The 20,040-nt window shown below is 37.3% G+C and overlaps 1 protein-coding gene across 1 annotated transcript in view; it reads left to right on the plus strand.

Moving 5' to 3' along the window:
• ALCAM (activated leukocyte cell adhesion molecule) overlaps window positions 1-20,040 on the plus strand; it is a 180,722-nt gene that overhangs the window by 140,975 nt on the left and 19,707 nt on the right. The window contains exons 4-14 of the mRNA XM_058555726.1: window positions 558-622; window positions 1,860-1,947; window positions 2,411-2,593; window positions 6,217-6,344; window positions 7,817-7,949; window positions 11,593-11,705; window positions 13,800-13,935; window positions 14,044-14,181; window positions 16,703-16,831; window positions 18,692-18,730; window positions 19,284-19,401. Of these exons, the coding sequence (XP_058411709.1) occupies window positions 558-622; window positions 1,860-1,947; window positions 2,411-2,593; window positions 6,217-6,344; window positions 7,817-7,949; window positions 11,593-11,705; window positions 13,800-13,935; window positions 14,044-14,181; window positions 16,703-16,831; window positions 18,692-18,730; window positions 19,284-19,401 (1,270 nt within the window). The remainder of the gene's footprint in view (window positions 1-557; window positions 623-1,859; window positions 1,948-2,410; window positions 2,594-6,216; window positions 6,345-7,816; window positions 7,950-11,592; window positions 11,706-13,799; window positions 13,936-14,043; window positions 14,182-16,702; window positions 16,832-18,691; window positions 18,731-19,283; window positions 19,402-20,040) is intronic.

The following is a 20,040-nucleotide window of genomic DNA, read 5'->3' on the forward strand; positions in this document are numbered from 1 at the left end:
TATTTCTCATGATTTTAGAACAATGATTCTTAAACTTCATTGCACCCAAGAATCGCCTATAGAACTTGTTGCAAATGTAGATTTATAGGATTTTCCCCCAGAGATTCTGATTCAGTAGGCCAGGTAGGGCTCAGAAATCTGCATTTTAAACAAGTACCCCTGTGATTCTGATTCATGTGGATTCAGGTCTTCACCTAAGGAGTTGGAAGCTACTGATAAGTAGAAAGTGGATGTGGTAATCAATTGGAGAGAATATAGCCTATTTAGTACATTAACCTCTGTTTCACTATCAAATCCATATTCACTGTTTGTAAAGAATCCAGAAAACGTAAATCTTATTTTATTCAAAGGAGTTGTAAGCATTTAAGATAATAAAGCAATATTTGGAGGGGATGGACTAACCAGATTTCTTGGTTACAGATTATATGGGAAATTATTCTTTATTTTGTCACTTGTTTTTCTACTTTGAGTAAATGAATTATTTTTGTATAAGTAAAATTACAAATGTCGTTTTATTCTTCGATGTGTACTTAAAACCTTTCTCTACTTAACTTTAGAGCAACCATCTAAACCTGAAATTGTAAGCAAAGCACCATTTCTCGAAACTGAGCAGCTAAAAAAGGTAAGAACTTGTTTGTGATTAATTGCCTTTACTTAACCTAGGATTAAGTGCCTTCTCCTGGCCTCAGATGCCAGGACAAATAAGACAAACTTTGCCTCTTGTGGAGTTGACAGTGTTGCAGGTGCAACAGTCAGAAAGTCTGCGCGAGGTAGAGTGAGGACACGGAGGAAGGTGTGGCCATTTCTGAAGGGAGAAGAGGGAGACGAGTAAAAAAGGCATAAATGTTTCCTGTTTGAGTGACCTGAATGTTTAATGGAGTCATGAAGGATGAGTAGGTTTTCTCCAGGCCAAAGGTAGAAAGGGCTTTCCAACAACATGAAGTAACACGACATGAAAGAGAATGACGTTTCGGGAAACATCAAGTTAGTTGCACTGCTGGAACTTTGGTTGCTAAGACAGTGGCCGAGAGAGGGCAGCAGGAAATAAATCTGGAGAGGCAAAGAGAGGCTGGCTGGTGACAACCCTTGTATGTCATGTAGGGAATTTGGACTTCATTCTATTGACAAATTAAACTACAGGAAAGTTGAAGTAAAGGTAGGAGAAGCTCAGATTTGAATGATCACATTAGTAGAGGTCTGAAGGGAGGCTGTGTTGAACTAGGGGCAAAACTGGAGTTGCGTAGTTGGGGACATCAATTGACTAGTAATCTCATTTTCACTAGCTAAAAATACCTAAATTTTCCTTTGTGGGAGAAAAAAACAAGTCCAGAGTTTTTTGAATCAGATTAAATTTTACTGCATAATAGTATTTGATAAACACTAAGTATTAAAGTTAAAACACATTTGAAGAAAAGTGGTGAGGATTATAGATCATGGTAAGTATATGTAGTCTGAAATATGTGAGGTATGAAACTGGAAAGGCAGCCCCACTTTAGCACTGTTAATGATTCTTGCATGCGCAGATCTATGAACCATGGTAATAGCCAATGTTCGTGTAGTTATGTTATTAAGTTAATGTTAAAAATGAATAATGTCAAGTGAATTTGGTAGTGGTTTTAAATGAATGTGATTTTATTAATAATGACAGCATCTATTGCATATTTTTAACCGAGCACGACCATAATTTTAAGACATTGTTTTTATACAAGACAGCATTTTTTCAGTCCTTAGTTGGTATTTGGAAAATGAATGGGTCAGGGACCTTTGGAATAACTCTAAAATTCCCTGAGGATTCTGGGTTTCCAAATTGACAACCACTGATGGAACCAAGGTAATAACATTTCCTCGTTATTTTGCAGTTGGGTGACTGCATTTCAAAAGACAGCTATCCAGATGGCAACATCACGTGGTACAGGAATGGGAGAGTGCTGCAGCCTTTGGAAGGAGGTGGGTGTAAATGAAGTGGGCAATACATTCAGACGCCCTGTTTTGACTTTCTCTTGTCTAGGCATTGCTTAGACTATCCTGCATCTAAATGTGTTGCCCTCTTTTGATCTATGACTCTGTGCTTTGTTGCTTTAAGTATCCATTAAATCATTACGTGATTTTTAAAATACCGTTTTAGCCCTTGTGCAGAAGAATCAAGAGCAGAGAAAATTATTTCTGTATATGGCATGTTCTAGAAGTTAATTGTAGTGAGTGGGAGATAAGATTCCAGGATGCTATTTCTGTCTATGTCTCTGATTCACGGTTTTGAAAAGACACCCTACCTCACTACCTGTCAGTTTTCCCTCCTGTTAAATACAGTTAGAAGGACCAAACCACTTCTCAAAGGTGTTGTGACATTTAATTAAAAATTGTGATTTTTTTGATGAAAAATCCTATTATTTGTGTTCTTTATTTTCTCCAGCGGTGGTCATAATTTTTAAAAACCAAATGGATCCAGTAACTCAGCTCTATACTATGACTTCATCCCTGGAGTACAAGGCAACCAAGGCTGACTTACGTATTCCATTCACTTGCTCTGTGACATACTATGGACCATCAGGCCAGAAAACAGTTGATTCTGAACAAGCAGTCTTTGATATTTACTGTAAGTAACTCAATATATAATTATGCAATTTTAATGTATTAGAAAGAATATTCAAATACTTACTGATCATTTAAGTCCCAATCCAAATGCTCTTTGGATTTTAATTCCAACCCCCCGCCTCTACTTCATGGCACCCAAATAATCTCTTCCTGCTTGGAAGACCTAAGAATAAATGCTTACCCATCTTATGATATCCTTCACTCTCTACTTTGTTTTATTTATTTATGAGCACTTCTTCTGTATTCTGCTAGATGCTAAGTTCCTTAAAGACAAGATCTCTAATTTAGTCTGATCTCTTCTGGTAGTCCTCAGCCCTGGCACATACCCATGAATTTTATAGGAGTTCAAAATGCCATCTGATGGTTTTCTGAATGAATGACAGATGAATAGAGGCTTATGACTGGTTGATCTTCCAGATAAAGGATTTCCATTTTAGTGAAGAGATTTATTTTAATAATGAGATTAATTGCATAAGTTAAATAGGGTGTTGTATTCCCAGATGTTTTGGTTAACTTTATTTCATAGATTTGAAACCTAGAAGATTAGACTGCAAAGGAACCTTCATGATCATCTAGTCTAACTCCATTATTTTGCTTAGCAGTAAAGTGAAACCCAGAGACTGGCCCTAAATTAGCTGTAGGGACTGGGTTAGAATCCTCGTCTCCAATGCTGTGTGCTCTTTCCTATAAGACCGGTGTCAAGAAATCTAATAATTAAGAGCAAACATGCTGGCTATCCAGTCCCAGTGCTGTCAATTACTGTGTGTTTCCAGAAGAGTAGCTTAACCAGCCTAGGTCTAGTTTTCTTATCTTGAAATGGGAAAAATATAATACTTAACTCATAGTGTCATTATGGAGATTAAGTGAAATTACAAATCTAAAATAGCACACTATATGGCACATTAAATGCTCGTTGTTAAGTACTATTGCCATTATTACTATACAATCATTATTACTACATAAGCAGAGAGCTACAGATATCTTTTTTGCATTTTGGGGGAAAAATACAAGAAAATTTTATTATTATTTTTTAAGTGAATCAGAAATTCTTGTAATACTGCCATATGTTGTAGAATAACCTAATACTTCTATGTCTATTCTGGAGAAAGAGCAGAAATGCCAGTTGAGCCTTAGGAGAATTTTATCTCATCTACATTTTTGTTTGGGTTCCATAGAGTGTGCAGAACTTTATATAAAAACAAAACAGAAATTCAACTTGTCCTAACAATAAAGGGTTGTTTTGCCTTAAACTTTGTAAATACGTTTCAACTTGATTTAAAAGTGAGGATTGAGAGAATTTCATCATGTACAGCTTATCTAAAATCAAGCTGTTATTTCTGTAAGTTAAGGCAGAATTCTGTCTATTCAAAAATATTCAATTGGAAATGAACTATCTTGGTATAAGTGCAGGTGTACAAGACAGGAAAAAACACAGAGATGAGTAATAAGGATTGGGCTTCAGAAAGAACAGGAGTGTACGTGTGTCAGGCATGAGGAGCTGGGTGGGCAAAAAAGTCCTTGGATGAATATGAAGGAAATGATTTTACTGTGGCTGGCTGTGTGCAGCATATTTGGCACGGCTTTTGAGAGGGCTCAATGTATACAGTGCTGGGCTTCATGGAGAAGACACAAAAGCCTTTAAGACATAGTCCTGACCTTCAAGGAATTTACTACTCCGATAGGGAAATAAGACTCCTCCATCAGAAGGAAATTGTCAGTGCAAGGTAGCAAGTGGTGAGTGACACAGGAACCCAGTGAACAGTCCTAAAAGCTCACATGCCCAAGGACCGCGATGCTCCAACTTTAGTGCATCAGAATCACCTGGAGGACTTGTTAGAACACAGATCACTGGACCCTGTTCTAAAGTTTCTCATCCAGTACATGTGGGGAGGGGCCCAACACTTTGCGTTTATAACAAACTCCCTGGTGGTGCTAATGCTGCTTATTTGAGGACCACACTTGGAGAACCACTGCTCTAGGATGACTTCAGAGAAGAGAAGGAGGGAGCTAGGTGGAAAGAACAGAAGAGTACATTCAAGCAAAAGAAAATGGATCAATTCATCTTGAGAAAGATGCACTAGTCCACTCCCACCTCACCCTATTCAGTCTGGAATGAAGTTTTATAGAATCTAGCTCTCTAATCTTTGTGTTTATTTGACTCTGCCAACTGACGCTGCCTAAGATTATGCTACCATAACTCACTGCCTGTATTTCTGCACGATTTTCGAGAAACTATTCCTGTCTGTTCACCCCAAACTGCCCTCCTCGCTGCTGCCAGAAATACCTGTCTAAAACACAAATGTGACCATGTTAATTGCCGTGATTAAAATTCTTCAGTGACTCTCCCAGATCTCTCACATTAATCTTCACACTCCTGATTTCAATATGCCTGAGTCCTGTGATCCTGCACTATGTCTCATCTTCATCACTTACTTCTATAGTCTGTCCTATTTTCCAGATTCCTCCTGTAGAATACTACTTACACGGCAATCCATATACTGTCACCAATTTACCTTTATCATCTAGCAAACACTTATTTATTCTTCAAAACTCAGCTCTAGGGTCAATTCCAACTGGAAGCTTCCCAGACTCATGCATCTATAAGCTATGAGTGCTCGCTATGCTTACATCATGTGCAGTTTATATGTTCGTATGGTCTTAATTGTTTAGTGTCATAAATAGACTGAAAGTTCATTGAAGGCAAGGAATAAGCTGTTTCCAAATTTATAACTCCAGCACTTAGTGCCTGCACAAAATAAATATTAGCTAAACAAATGAATAAATGACTGGACAGAAAGATAAGTGGAGAGATGGGTGGAAGAAAATTTGAGTAGATTCTTTTGGTTACTATGTAGGGATATGTAGGGAGTAGTGAGATGTGAGATTCTCACCTGAGCTAGGTCCACTGTATCCAGCCTTTAATTTCTTCAGCATCTTACTGTTGAGCCATAGCCTCTAATAAAGGATACTCTTTAGCCTTATTTTCTCCATAAAAATGACCAAAATGGAATGAAAGTTGCATCTTGGTTCCAATGAACAGAATGGAATTACAGTACACTTACAGTCCTGTTGATTGTGTTAAGCGTCTCACTCAGTTTATGGGATTCATCTTTTTGAAAGCAGACCTGCTCTCCTGCATGCCAAATATCTTGCTGGCGTTGTTTAGTTCATGACTCTTTATTTAGTAAAAGGTATTATTATGTAATAGGAGTGCAGGGTACCTAATAGCTTTAGCTACTTTGCCCGCTGATCCAATCTTTCCAAACTGTAAGATTCATATAATATAGTTAAGTGTCCTTATAATGAAATCATACAGTGAGAATGTTCCTACTGGTCTTTTACCATAAAATAATTATGGTCATTCCTGCCTCAGTTAAAGACATTTTGCTAAGGAGAAATTGATTTTTATGTAACAGGGTCTCTTTGTAGTTTGGTCTAACTAAGATTAGTACTTGCTATAGCAAGTAGCTATTAACTTCAATCCTTCTATAAAAAGATACATTTAAGTAATTACCGTTACTAGCTTCTTGAGAAAATTGTGTATAATTTAGTCATTTACATTGTATGTGCAGAGTAATTTGGTGCTTGACGAAAATGGTTAACTTGTGTCTGTGGCTCTCTCAGATCCTACAGAGCAGGTGACAATAGAGGTGCTGCCACCAAAAAATGCCATCAAAGAAGGGGACAACATCACTCTTGAATGCCGAGGAAATGGTAACCCTCCTCCTGCGGAGTTTTTGTTTTACTTACCAGTAAGTACTTAAGCATTATTACTTGAGCTAGACTACTATCATTTTGCCATGTTGCTGGGCAGCTGGCTGACATTAAGAATTGTATGTACTTGGGCAGCTTAAGTAAGAAAAGATGTTCTTCCTGGGGACAAGGGACCTGTAGGATGTCCTTTGAAAGCTATTTCGGCATCTGCCAGCACTCCTGCCTTTTTTCTCAATGTTAAGAGATTTCAGGGACAAAAGAGAAAAAATCTGATCACAGGAAACCATAATTGCAAAAACTCAAGGTTCGTTATCCAATAAACTATAAGAATCTGCTCTTCAGAAGCAGGTAACTAAAAAGTGAAGAATGATGACAGCAAATGGTCTGTGGATTCTAAATCTACCCACAATGCCTTCACGAACACATCTCTGAGCCAGAAGTGGGGATGGTGCTGTTGCACATTGTATTGAGTTTGATAGAATAAGCTATGGGCTGTATCTTGCCATTGTATATAGTGTTGAATGGTCAGTTCCTCAACGTTTGTCAGTATCATAGCTGAAAGAAATGATATGTATAGAGGATAATTTGGAAAATTCCTCTAGAGTGTGCTCTGGATGTTATAGTGACATGGAGCCTGACTAGGAGAGAGCTCGTCTAAGAATGCTTGTTTGCTCTCCCAGAGCTCTTCCCCAGTTTGTGTTTGGTATAACCTTCCATTGAGAGAAGCCATAGACAGCTCAACACTGCATTTACTGCAAGGCTCTGCTTACAACTGTCACCCACTGCAGTCCTCAGTGGTGTGTAAGGATATCAGCCACTGCAGTCCTCAGAAGACTAGGATAAGGTATTTCTTTTAGATTGAAATGTTGACAAAAAACTTTGTTTCTCCTAATAAATTGACACACTGTTTGTATCTCATGTGCAAATGAGATTTTGAAACTAATTATGTTTCCACCTTGGCTATCACAGACCAGAGCCAGATTTGTGTCATAGTTTTAGCAGCAATACCTGGTGATTATCTTTTTTTGTTAATATATACTCCTAGTTCATCTACATTTTTTCTTTATTTAGTTTGTTATTAATTGTTTTCTTTTCTTTTTCTTTTCTCTTTTCCTTCCTTCCTTCCTTTCTCTCCTTTTCATTTGTATATCTGGCATGTTTTCTTTCAAGCTTCCTCAAATCTTTTTGTCAAATTAGGCAAGGCATAAATATAAAAATAAAATATTGGAAATTTTTTAAAAAGCTGCTTTAAACCTCAAACACAAGCCATGCTCTCAATAAAATAGATGTCATTGATACAATGTAAATTAGCTCTTCAATTTCTTTGGAACCAAAATATTAATTATTTTTCCAGGTATCAGATAATACAAACTGTACTCTTATTTGTCCAATCAAAAAAACTCATTCCCTTTTTTTCTTATCTGAGAAAACGTCATTTTCATCAAGAAATACAACTGTTCTCATTATAGCTACCAAGTGTAATCATCTGACATTTTGCCTCTATCAAAAGGGACAGCCCGAAGGAATAAGAAGCTCAAATACTTACACGTTGACAGATGTGAGGCGCAATGCGACAGGAGACTACAAATGCTCCCTGATAGACAAAAGAAGCATGATTGCTTCAACAGCCGTCACTGTTCACTGTGAGTCACCTTATTCTTCATTATCAAAGGCCTCGTCACTTCAAAGGCCTCTGATAGTCTAACTTGGCTATCTTTTCAAATAAATTGCAGCTATATTTTTCTTAAATAACCTGGTTTCAATAGACTCCCTGAAGAACGTCAGACCAAGCTCAGCTTGGGTTCAGATTTGCACTGCAATATTGAAATCTTGCCTGAATCTAATAATTGCAACTTTTGGCAGTGGTAAACCTCCATCTTCTTTCTCAGTGTCTTCATTTTGTGGTGTCAACAAAATCTTCACGTGAATCTTAAAGAGATAACTCATTTTATATTTTAAGAAAATATTTAGATATTCTTAAGTTCACAAGGTTTGCATTTGGCCCAGAAAAGTGTAGATTAAGTATCTTTTTTTTGTTTGTTTTATTACAGAATGCTATTAACACTCAAACCTAAGCAACACAAAGTCATTGTAGACTCAACTTTTGGAAGAGGAGGTAGAGACCACTAAAAGCCATTTATTGGCTTCTACAGAGAAGGATAGAAAATTTCTGGAAACAGAACCTCTTCAAAATTACCCTACACATACCTTTTTATTCACTTTTAACCTGCTTTTGATCTCCATATACCCCAAAAGTTATATTTACTCCAGTGTAATAGAAAAAGATATGCATAGAAAATAGACACTTTACTTGAGTTCTTTATTTTGTAATTCCTGACAGTCTATATTATTGATATACATGATACATCATGGAAACGGGCAACTAATTTGAACTGCTCCCTGGTGATACTAGAATTCAGAGTGCTTTGGGCGAAACAAATCTCAACCTTGCTTGGAGGTATACGCCAAACTTTCTAATAAGTCCTTTGTACCTCTAGACATGATCCACTACAATAAGTTTCCTCTAGACGCAATCCACTACAACCTCATTGAGTGTGAGGGGTTTCTTTGTTTCAAAATTGAAAGACTTTAGAAGTTATTCTGAGGAAATGGTTCTAAATCTTTCGCTCTACCCATAATGTTTGGAAACGTGTAGGATATGAGCTAAAACTTTGAGGGAGATACCAGGAGGTACACTGGGGAACAGAGTAAGAAGATGGTTGCTTTTAAGTGTCTGATGTTAGGAGCATGCCCTGGGGAACCTGTAGAAACAGTGGACTGTTAAGAAATGTTCACAGCCAGGCCATTTCTCTGTTTGCTCCATGTTCATATTGCACGGATCTGAGTGTGCCTGCCATCAGGGGCTAGTTAGAGAGAAAGCAGTGAGCTCTCGGGATAACAACAGTGCTGCTTTTTCTCTGAGGACCAGCCAGTCATGGGACCATTTATCCATCTTCTTCCGTGAAAAAGAAAAATAGTGAAGTGAGGGAAGATAACCAGCAGATAGAATTGCCTGTGGAATAACTCTCTAATATCATTGCTTATGAGATCTTTGGGCCAATAACCAATAATCCTGTGCTTAGAGATGTGCTTATGTTTGAGAGATGCTAGCTACTCAGGATTCTAAATGGAGAGGGCTCTTATGTGTATCACTGCAGATCAGACAGGGAGGGATAGAGAGCAAGCTGATAAGGCCAAAGACTTGGCTGCAGCCACATGGTACCTTGATGATCTCTGTGAAAAGAAAAAGAAAAATTTAAACAAAAGCATGTAACAGTTTAATTGGATTTCAGTGCATTTAACTGGATTTAAATGCATGTGGGTTTTGACAGGTAGACTGTAACACTGGGCTTTGAGGCCTATATTGTTCTTTAAAAGCTGAAAAAAGTATTGCACATAAACCAAGATTTTACTCTAAATTATATGAAAATGAAAACATAAAAATTCTATTTTTGCCCATTTATCCTTGATTGCTTGTTTGTTTTCCAAAAACAAGATTTATTTCCTTTCCACAGATGAGTAAAGGGAGGATGACTAGAGAAGTACCTCACCATCCTTGCACATATTTGCAGAACAGATGCCTTGCTTTCAGCCCACACATCCATAGTGCTGATGAAATGGCTGCTGTTCCTCCGCCAACTCATGCACCTATAGATTCTTCACCAGAACTTCCAAAGTCCATCATCATCCTTTAAAATCACTTCTTTTATCTTATCACTGGCAAGTTAACTGTCCTGCTAATAAAAGCTTCTAACTTTCCCTGAATAGAATTTTTATCTAAATATTATTCACCCAAATATTCTGAGGAAACTCCACTTTTCTGTATGATAATGCATATTTTAATATTAATGAGAAACTCAGAGAGCATGCTTCTTCCCTTCATTCAGTCAACAATAGTTTTTGAGAGCCTACCACGTGGCAGGCACTGTGAATGCACAGTGACAACTCATGTTATGGTCCCTACCCTCACGGCACGTACAGCCTAGCAGGAGAAACAAGTATGAAAAATGATGTTGCAAACCATCAACAAATTGTGATTATACCGCGTAAAACCAGGGAGAAGCACAAGGTGCAGTAGCAAATCCCCACTGCCATAGAATCAAGTCCAAGCTCCCAGGTTGGCAAGGACAGTCCTTTAGAGTCTGGCCTCAGTTAATTCTACAGGTTTATCTTCTGTGTGTTATCATCATTCACACCAGATTACTCACTCCTGTGAACTCTGCCAAGCTCTCAACTCTCTGCCTTTGCTCATGTGGCTGAGTTCTTCCCTGTGTCTGCACTTCTCTAAGCCCTTCTCAACCCTTAGGGGCTGCAGACAGATATGTCTCCTACACAAAACCTTCCTTACTGCTTTGAAGCCCAGTTTGGCTCTGTTCTCCACACTCCCAGAAGTCTCTGCTTGTACTTCTGTCCATGGTCCTTGCTTTACTCTTTCAGCAAATATTTATTGAGCTCCTAATCTATAGCATGTTTGCTCCCAGATGCTGATTTCATGCTGCTGTGTATTGTAGTCAGTTGAGTGCGTATTACCTCTACCTCAAAAAGTGTCCATTGTAACTTCATTATTCATCTCTGCATCTCTCATCGGTGCTTGGAATACAGTAGCTGTACAATAAATGTCCAGTTGAATTAGATTTTCCTCACACAGATCATACCATGATACTAGATTTTTATAGACATTACTTTCCATCCTTAGATGTGTTTATACTCTGTTTTTAAAAAATGGTATCTGCTGACGGTGTCCCCAACAGTAGATCTTATTTAAAATTTCAACTGCATGAGACATAGAGTAACATTTTAAAACAATATGTAAATACTATAGTCAACTCTTTCTGAAGAGACACACAGACTGTCTCTTGGTTCTTTAGTTTATTACCTGCTGCCAAATAGACTTGATTTTCCCACGTTATGCCTTACCAACTCTTTTTGTAATATTTACCTAGTCATCATCTTTATTTTCTTCCAGAAGTGATTTAAGAATTTTTTTCTTAAGGTGACAGACCCCAGGGGGAATAATTACACGCAATCAAAATATAAATCACGCTAACCGCAAATAAATGCATAATCAATTAGATTGGCCACTCACTCGTCCAAACTGGTCTCAAAGCTGGCTTGAAATGCTAGACTGATTATGCTGCAATTCGGTTATTTCAGCCACGGAAATAAGATCTGCATTTTCAAGTGCAGTTAAAAAGATTTTTTTTCTGTCAGCCTTTCTTCTCCAAAATATTTTGACTATCTTACTTTCCTGGAGTTTACGTTTTAAGCAGATTTTCTGCTTCACAGATTTGGATTTGTCCTTAAACCCAAGTGGGGAAGTGACCAAGCAGATTGGCGATGCCCTGCCTGTGTCATGCACAATATCTGCTAGTAGGAACGCCACTGTGGTCTGGATGAAAGTAAGTAATATCCTTGGTAGTATCCCACTGTCTGAACTGATTCCTTATTAAGCTTCTTTTGCAGTTTGTATTATATCCAAATATATGTGCTCATGGGTAATATGTTTATACATCTGCACTCACACTCTCTATATATATAATAGTACAAATCATGTCACAATAAGATCTTAGAGGTACTCAAGAACAGAATGGCATCCATAATTGATGCTCTGAAACTTAGTTTGGAGCATTAATTTAATTATGTGTGTATATTAAGTAATTAGACACCTACACACATGTGCATGGACACACATATATACAGTTGTGTACTTCAAGGATTAACAATTCACAGTATGTTTTAACCCACATTATTCTCACATGACACAAGAACCCTGTGAAATATGCAGGACATTTATTATTTCCCCACATTATTCATAAAGAAGTTGAGCCCAGAGAAGGCTTGTCACTGACAGAGACTCAAGCTCAGGCTTACTGCATGTAAATGCTATGCTCTAGTCGCATAACTTTCTGCGTCTCTGCTGAAACGGGTCTGAAGTTTCTGAATGCGGGCTCCACTGAATTACTAGCTCCTTGAAGGTGGTGATCCCTTGTCACCCCTGGGCCATAGCAGAACACCTGGAACAGACGAGGAGCTTAGTCAGTATTTCCTGAGTGAGTGTTTCTGTTCTGTAATTGTCTGGAATGTGGGCCGTTACCTGGGGACCCAATCATTGCTATCATTTTAGGGTGAGAAAGTAGGATTGGTGATTGGTGATTTGAGACAAGATTATCACCAAAGGAAAAGTTGTAACTGTGACTCCCCACTCACATCCTTGGCTAGTCTTTCTAAACACCCAGTGCATGGCGTATAACAGAACACTTAACCGGTGATGTGTTGACAGCTCATACAAAGCATTTAACTTAGGCGTGGACAAGAATTATCTTTATAAAAAATTGTGGAGAAATTTATTACTAGAATTTCTTCTTGATGAAAATATAAATTATTTGTGTGTTTATGATCACTTTTAATGCTAGATGTTCTGCTATTTGCCCTCTTACTCTTAAAGCTCAGTTTCTTATTTCACTCTTTTAACAACAGCCTCATCGCAACTTTTTGCTCACTTGGTAATTAAAATGTGCCTCCGTAGCCTGCATATTTAACTTGATATATTTGTAGTGGTTGATGGTCAAAGGGCTAGACAAGTTTTAGGCAACTAGAGTACTCAATCATCATTTGAACACTCATAGTGTTTTACTACAGGACTAGAGAAACTAAGTTTACTATAGCTAAACCAGTGTCTATGTCAACTGCAGTCACTGTTGTTAATTGAATACCTAATGTCAGTAGCGCGGACCAGTATTGCCTGGCCATCGGTTAGTTGATAGGGAGTGGAAAAATTTATAGTGGACAAAGACCACGTGATCTTAGGGCTGCGTTAATTTTCTGCTTAGGAGCATTCTATTCCTGGTAAAATAGTGTTATTTTCTGTATATCAAGGGATTTTAAAAATTAAATGTTGCATTTCCTTTGTTCATAGAATTTAGGATAGCAATCTGTTATTAAGAGTTTCTTAAGAAAGCATTTTTGTCATAATTTCCATGACTGTGTAATTGATACCCTGTCTTGATAACTGTATTCTATAAAATGACTTTCAGGCATTTATACCCATTGTTGATTACGTAGCACAGGTCTCCAATGTCCGTCAATCCTAGTTCATCTACATTTGTTACAAGGAGTAGTTACTATCAATTGAGAACTTTCCTTAATGTAGACACATTATATTATTTATATAATTAAGTCCTCATAACAATTCAGTGTGGTAAGATTATCACCCCATTTCCACAAATAAGGAATCAAGTCTCAGAAGTTTATGAACTTGTTCCAAATTATAAATTCAGTAAATGGAAGAGTCTGAAATAAAACTTTGATATGTCTAACTCTAAAACTACAAAGGAAAAAGGAAATCTCTATTTTCTAAAGCATCTGAGTTAAGAAAAAGAGGCTTACATTTTCATTAGACCCAGAAGAATAATTTTAGGCTTAATTATTATATAATAAATACATTGAGAGTTATAATTGTGCCATGTGAAGTAATTAACTTTTTATTTAATCAGGATAACATCAGGCTTCGATCTAGCCCATCATTTTCTAGTCTCCGTTATCAGGATGCTGGAAACTATGTCTGCGAAACTGCTCTGCAGGAAGTTGAAGGACTAAAGAAAAGAGAGTCATTGACTCTTGTTGTAGAAGGTAATAAAATACTTGAGCTGCAATTCCCATTTTCCTTTGAGAATTTGATATCTGGTTTCTTTCATGATCTCAATTCAACATCTTATTTTAATCGTAATGATATTTTAGGAAAACCTCAAATCAAAATGACAAAGAAAACTGATCCCAGTGGACTGTCTAAAACCATAATCTGCCACGTGGAAGGTTTTCCGAAGCCAGCTATACAGTGGACAATTACTGGCAGCGGAAGCGTCATAAACCAAGCAAGTATTTGTCTTCTTGTTATATGCTGCCCTTGGTCTAACATGGGCTTTTATTTAGGTACCTAAACTGTAGGCTGGCTTACTAGCAACATGAAATTTGCAGTATATTCTCAGAGGAAGTTTTTGCTAACTTCTTAATTTTCCCAAAGCAAGAACATGGCTCAAGAGAAATTTTAAATCCCAGGGCCATGGAGAATGAAAGAATCATTATGTTGTGGTCAGTAACTGTTTTTAAAATTGGATGTAAATTGAATGTTGGTCCATGATTGTTAATTCCGGAAACTTGGGTGATTAAAACATTAAGGTACACACTTTTCTGCATCATAAACTTAAGCATCTGAGTATAAGTGGCCTCCATTACCTTGCTTACTTATGCACGTGAAGGGATATTCCTTCTTAAAACTGGGCCCTAGGAGGTGGTGAAGTACACAGTCACTATTTGTAAACATATGGTCTGATTTGCCTACACTAGGGCTAGGGCCAGAATAAGGCTAGCTAATATATAGTGTCTAGGATGTTTCCTTCTGAACAAAAGTAGACATAAACCGAACCTTAGTATTTGTACCTTTGTCAGGACATTTTAGTAAAGGGCTAAGAACTTATGAATACTACCAGTAATTTTCTCTATAACAGAGAAACAAAAAAAAATAAAATGAGAATCTGGCTTGTTACCAGGGGTTCAGATTTGTAATCCCACTAAATTACCAATCTGCTTGGGCTACTGACATACTCGTTAATTCCATTTTCTCTACAGTAGTCTTCATGTCCCTTGTCTCAGTGTAACCACTGAGTGGACTTTTCAGGAACCCAGAGGTGCCATTTGATTATTTGAATCTTCTGTGCTGCCTTCTGCCCCACTTTGGACCCAGCTGAAATCTGAGAAGGCATGCATAAAGCAGAGTCGCAATTTAGTTTTAAATTAAAATTTCCACTCTTTCTCTGTCTAAGGAAGTTGAGCTGCTGGTCCAGCTTAGGAAATGTCGCTTTGCAGAGCAAAGTGAATTTCAGCTCTTTCTCCTATGGGTGATGCATATATATTTGCCAAGCTTCAAGTATGGAAGGTCCCCAAAGGAGTGGGTGCACTTGAAGCAAATGACTTCTGATTTGGTTAGGTGTGATGGGAACACACAAGTAGGAAAGCATGCACGAGGGGGACAAAGAGGCTCTGGGCCTCTTAACTATAAGGAAATGGAGTTTTCTTGATTCAGGGTAAAGACCTGAACCACCTGAATTGCTGACAATGTACAGGTCTATGTTTTAGCATCAAAAATGACTGTTTCTTTTCTCCTCTATTCTTTTTTGCTCTCTAGTTCAATTAATTACAGCAAAAAAAGAACCTTTAGGTATTGATAATGTAAGCATAGAAAATAGAACAATAAGCACACAATAAGTATTTGATGAATGAAAAGATACAAAGATTTAAAAGGCCATCCTAGAACTGAGCAAATATATTTTGTAGAGATAAAAGTAACAAAAACAAAGAGTCAGTGAGAAAGTCATATGAAAAATACTAGTGGGAAGTGGAAAAATAGCAGGTGAAGTTACTATGAGGATAGATATAATAATGCCATTCTTCATTGTCAGCGAGAAGGATTGATTCTGGCCTTCTAGGTGATATGTTATTTTTCTTGTTCTAATTTTGTGCTGATCCATCCATAATCTTTTATTTGTTCCCTCCTCAATCACATGGTGAATATATTATTTTACAACTACTGATACCTCTGCCCGGCCCCTGCCCCAGGGACTGGACGATACTCCTAAGCATGAGACTAGCTCTGGTCCTCAAGGCTGTCACAATGCAGTCAGGAGAAAGCAAATAGAGAACAATCCTGGAAGACTCGGTGTGTATAATAGGACTGAGAAAAGAGCACACATACGTGTTCGCTTTAGCCGAACTGGACTTTGGAGTCAAGTCCTGGGAAAGAGATTAAAGTGAATTGTCTCTTATGTTTGGAGGAATTAAATGCAGTGATTGTCCTCATCGACACCTCACAAAAACCAAGTGAACTTACTGAAAGTCACTGAAAAAGAACCCATCCTCTGTGTTTAGCTCAGGAAAATTGAGAAAAAATAGTTTGATTTTCCCATATATACATATGCACTTAGATATAATGGTTTAAGATAAAGGAATTAACCCCTGTAATGAAAAACAATGTCATAATTTACAAATAAGAATTAAATTCGTAAGTTTATGAAGGGAAAATTAATGATTAACGGCTAATTAAATATTTTGAGACAAGTACTGTCATCCCAAATTTTAACAATTGAAAACGAAGAGTTTAATTTAATTATTAGAATTTACAAGAGAAACATAAACAGAAATCCTATTATGGATTCCCTACTCTTTTTCCTCCCTACTGTGGATATAAACCTGAATGGTCTTGATATGTGACCTTACACGTACCCTTGAACACCAGATAGCTCTGCAGAGCGCCCACCAACCCTATTTCACTCATACTACTCTTCCCCATGTTTTTAATCCATTTCCATTTCTAAATCCGTATTCCTTCTTCTTTTCCAGACAGAGGAATCTCCTTATGTCAATGGCAGGTATTATAGTAAAATTATCATTTCCCCTGAAGAGAATGTTACGTTAACTTGCACAGCAGAAAACCAGCTGGAGAGAACAGTAAACTCCTTGAATGTCTCTGCTAGTGAGTATTTCATTTCTGGCATTAAAAAAAAATAAGAAAATTTGAAGTTATTCTTCATTAGTTTAAAATCTTCAATTCCATCTTCCTGTACTACATTATGGTAAGTTTTATTTATTTATTTTGCATTTGGTATCATCGTCATAAGGTTCTTTTTGTTCCTCCTGGTGTCCATTCTTGTACAATCCTTGTCTTGACAGGTAAATCATTTCATGTTTTATGGGTCCTTATCTCATATAGGAATAGTTCCCAAGAGCAACAGATGATAAGAACTGAGTTGCTCTTATTTAATCCATGTTTTGTGTTCAGAGTACAGACAATTCAAAGATTATCTTAAAACGTTTCTGTAACAGTTTTAATTTTGGTAAATTTTTAATTCCCTTTAATCTATTATTTTGCATTCCAATTATTTGTGGTATTTATCCTACCCTTCTTTTGTACAGACATGCCACATGCTTAAAGTCATTCTGCAAATTGGTAGTAAAATTGGTATTAGAATCCATGAAATCTAGTTTTAAAAATTGATGGCTTTGAATATTATGTTCAAGCCATAGCTAAAATCAGACAAATGAGATTATCTCAGAAAAAATGAAAAAATCTGTCAATACTAAAGTCAAGGTAATATATACATACCAGTAGCATCTTCTTCTGAAAGCAATTGTCATTTAATTTGAAATTATCCATCATCTTCAATTCTGTCATTGTTCCTATTGCTCTGTCAACTTTAAATCAGGACTGGCCTAGAATGAGGCTCAATTCTGGAAAGGATGCTAGCTGACCCTCTAAACTTTTATTCTTCTGTCAGTTGGAATTCTCTCTGTGGCGTTAGCAGGATAGGGATACACTGGCTAGGAATTAGCTAGAGCTAGCAGAAAATAATTGTCCAAAGATAATAGTCCTTAACAGATTGTGACTGGAATAAAAAAGCATGATGGATTGACAAGAGAAAAGAACCAAACAACTTTAACTCTAAAATAGGAGCATTGACTTCTCAGAATTCAATTCAGTGAGTATTGATTTGTCCCAACTAGAAAGAGAACTGATCCTTTCTTCCTGAACACAAGTCTCTCTTTATTCTTACCCGTTGAATAGTGGTTTTCCAGACGCTACAGTGGCTTGATCAACATTTAATATACTCATTTTCCAATTCAGCGAGCACCTCCTGAGATTCCAGTTGACCGTATATGAGGAGGGGTCTGGGACTCTGCATTTTAACAAACATCCCTGGACGTTCTGATTCAGGCCCATGCATGGAGAAGAATATTTATGTAGTTTGATATGAGATGATAGTCCACCACAGTGGCGGTTCTTAAAATGGGCCAGGAGCGTGGCGCTAACAGAGTCCTTTGGAGGGCTTTTGCAAACATCACATATGTTGCCTTGTCGCTTCTGAGACACCCCCAGTTTTAACCTCCACCCCCACCACTTTGAGACCTGACCCTAAGAATAAAAATGAATTTTCCTTGCTGGAGGCAGGAAAAGTTTGAGAAAAGTTGAGAGAGACTGCTTGGGAGATTTCACATGTGGCAACTTGTTTCTCTTAAAAAAAGAAAGTCCTGTTAAAAGGTGGTAGATAGTGGGAAAATTAATATGGATTTCAGATTAATACCATAGCTTGTCATTTGTGAAATTTTCTGTGGTAGCTTAATACTTTGCAGTTTTAACTACTCTCCTTTCCTTAATACAAGATTAAGTTCTTTATAGGGAAGTTCACGCTCTATTAAATGTAAATTTTTTCTACCCTTAGCTGTAGAATAGATATTTTATCTTTGAGTATTATTACATCATACTGTAATGGTAAAGGTGACTTTCATATATCAACAAATTTTGTTTTTAATTTCATATTAACATTTTTCATTTCAGTAAGTATTCCAGAACACGATGAGGCAGACGAGATAAGTGGTAGGTACTATGCTGCCAACTCTTCTTCCTTGACTATCAGCTCAAGATTTATCAAGTGTCATTGTATAAGTAATTTTCTTAGCTGCCACAATTTTAACTTGAATTAAAATAGTGGATGAGACAAGATAGTAAGAATGCTAAAATTTTATCCTTTAAAATCACAAGTTTGCATGTTACTCATAGTAGTGAGCCTTAGTCATTTTTAATAAGAAATAATAACTCGATTGACTTCTTTCAAAAATCCTTAGAGCCAGCCCTGATGGCCTAGTGGTTAAAGTTCGGCACGCTCCACTTCAGTGGCCTGGGTTCAGTTCCCGGGTGTGGAACTGCACCACTTGTCTGTTAGCAGCCATGCTGTGGCGGCAGCTCACATAGAAGAACCAGAAGAACTTAACAACCATACACAACCATGTACTGGGGCTTTGGGGGGAATAAAAGGAAGAAAAAAGGAGGAAGATTGGCAACAAATGTTAGCTTAGGCAACTCTTCCCCTGCAAAAAAAAAAATCCTTGGCATTGTCTGTAGTTGCATGGAATTTTCTTCTTTGTTGTAGATGAAAACAGAGAAAAGGTGAATGACCAGGCGAAACTCATTGTGGGAATCGTTGTTGGTCTCCTCCTCGCTGCCCTGGTTGCTGGTGTCGTCTACTGGCTGTACATGAAGAAATCAAAGTAAGTTGTGGGAAAAAGATCTCCCTTGTTCCTTGACTTTCACTGAGAGGAAATACAATGTGTCAATTATGCCCACTGCAGCTGGGCATGTCATCTCTATAACAGCAAAGATCTATGCGCCAAATCAGGCTGATCATGTTTTGCTTTCCACTCACAGTGACTACATTGCCAACATTGAGGACATGGCTTGGGGTGTGATTTCATATGTGTCCCTATTTTTCTCTGTTAATAGTCTGAATTAAATTATTTGATTTTTTTCAATGCCAAAGTGGATTTTTTAAGAGCATATACTGCCTAAAGATCAACCATTCTAACCTGTTTGGCTGAGATTGGTGGAGATTAATGGAAAATGGCGAGGACAGCCTGCATGGAGTGTCAGGTGTCTTTGCAGTCACAGGTCTGGCCAGCAGTGAAACTGCTGGGGAGGTAGAATTATTTTGTTGTCACTACTCCTCTATTCTATTTGGTCACTTTGCTCCATAAAAGGATCTAATTCAGAGAAAAAAATCATCATTATTTTGGCTTGAATTAAAAAAATTGATTAAACAAAGTACCAAGACTACTTTAAAATGATTTAGATGGTGTTTAGATTAAAAATTATTAGAGTCATAAAATAATACGGGTAGTATCAACCTTACA

The sequence above is a fragment of the Diceros bicornis genome, chromosome 15, assembly GCF_020826845.1.
Source record: "Diceros bicornis minor isolate mBicDic1 chromosome 15, mDicBic1.mat.cur, whole genome shotgun sequence".
In the NCBI taxonomy this organism is placed as follows: domain Eukaryota; kingdom Metazoa; phylum Chordata; class Mammalia; order Perissodactyla; family Rhinocerotidae; genus Diceros; species Diceros bicornis.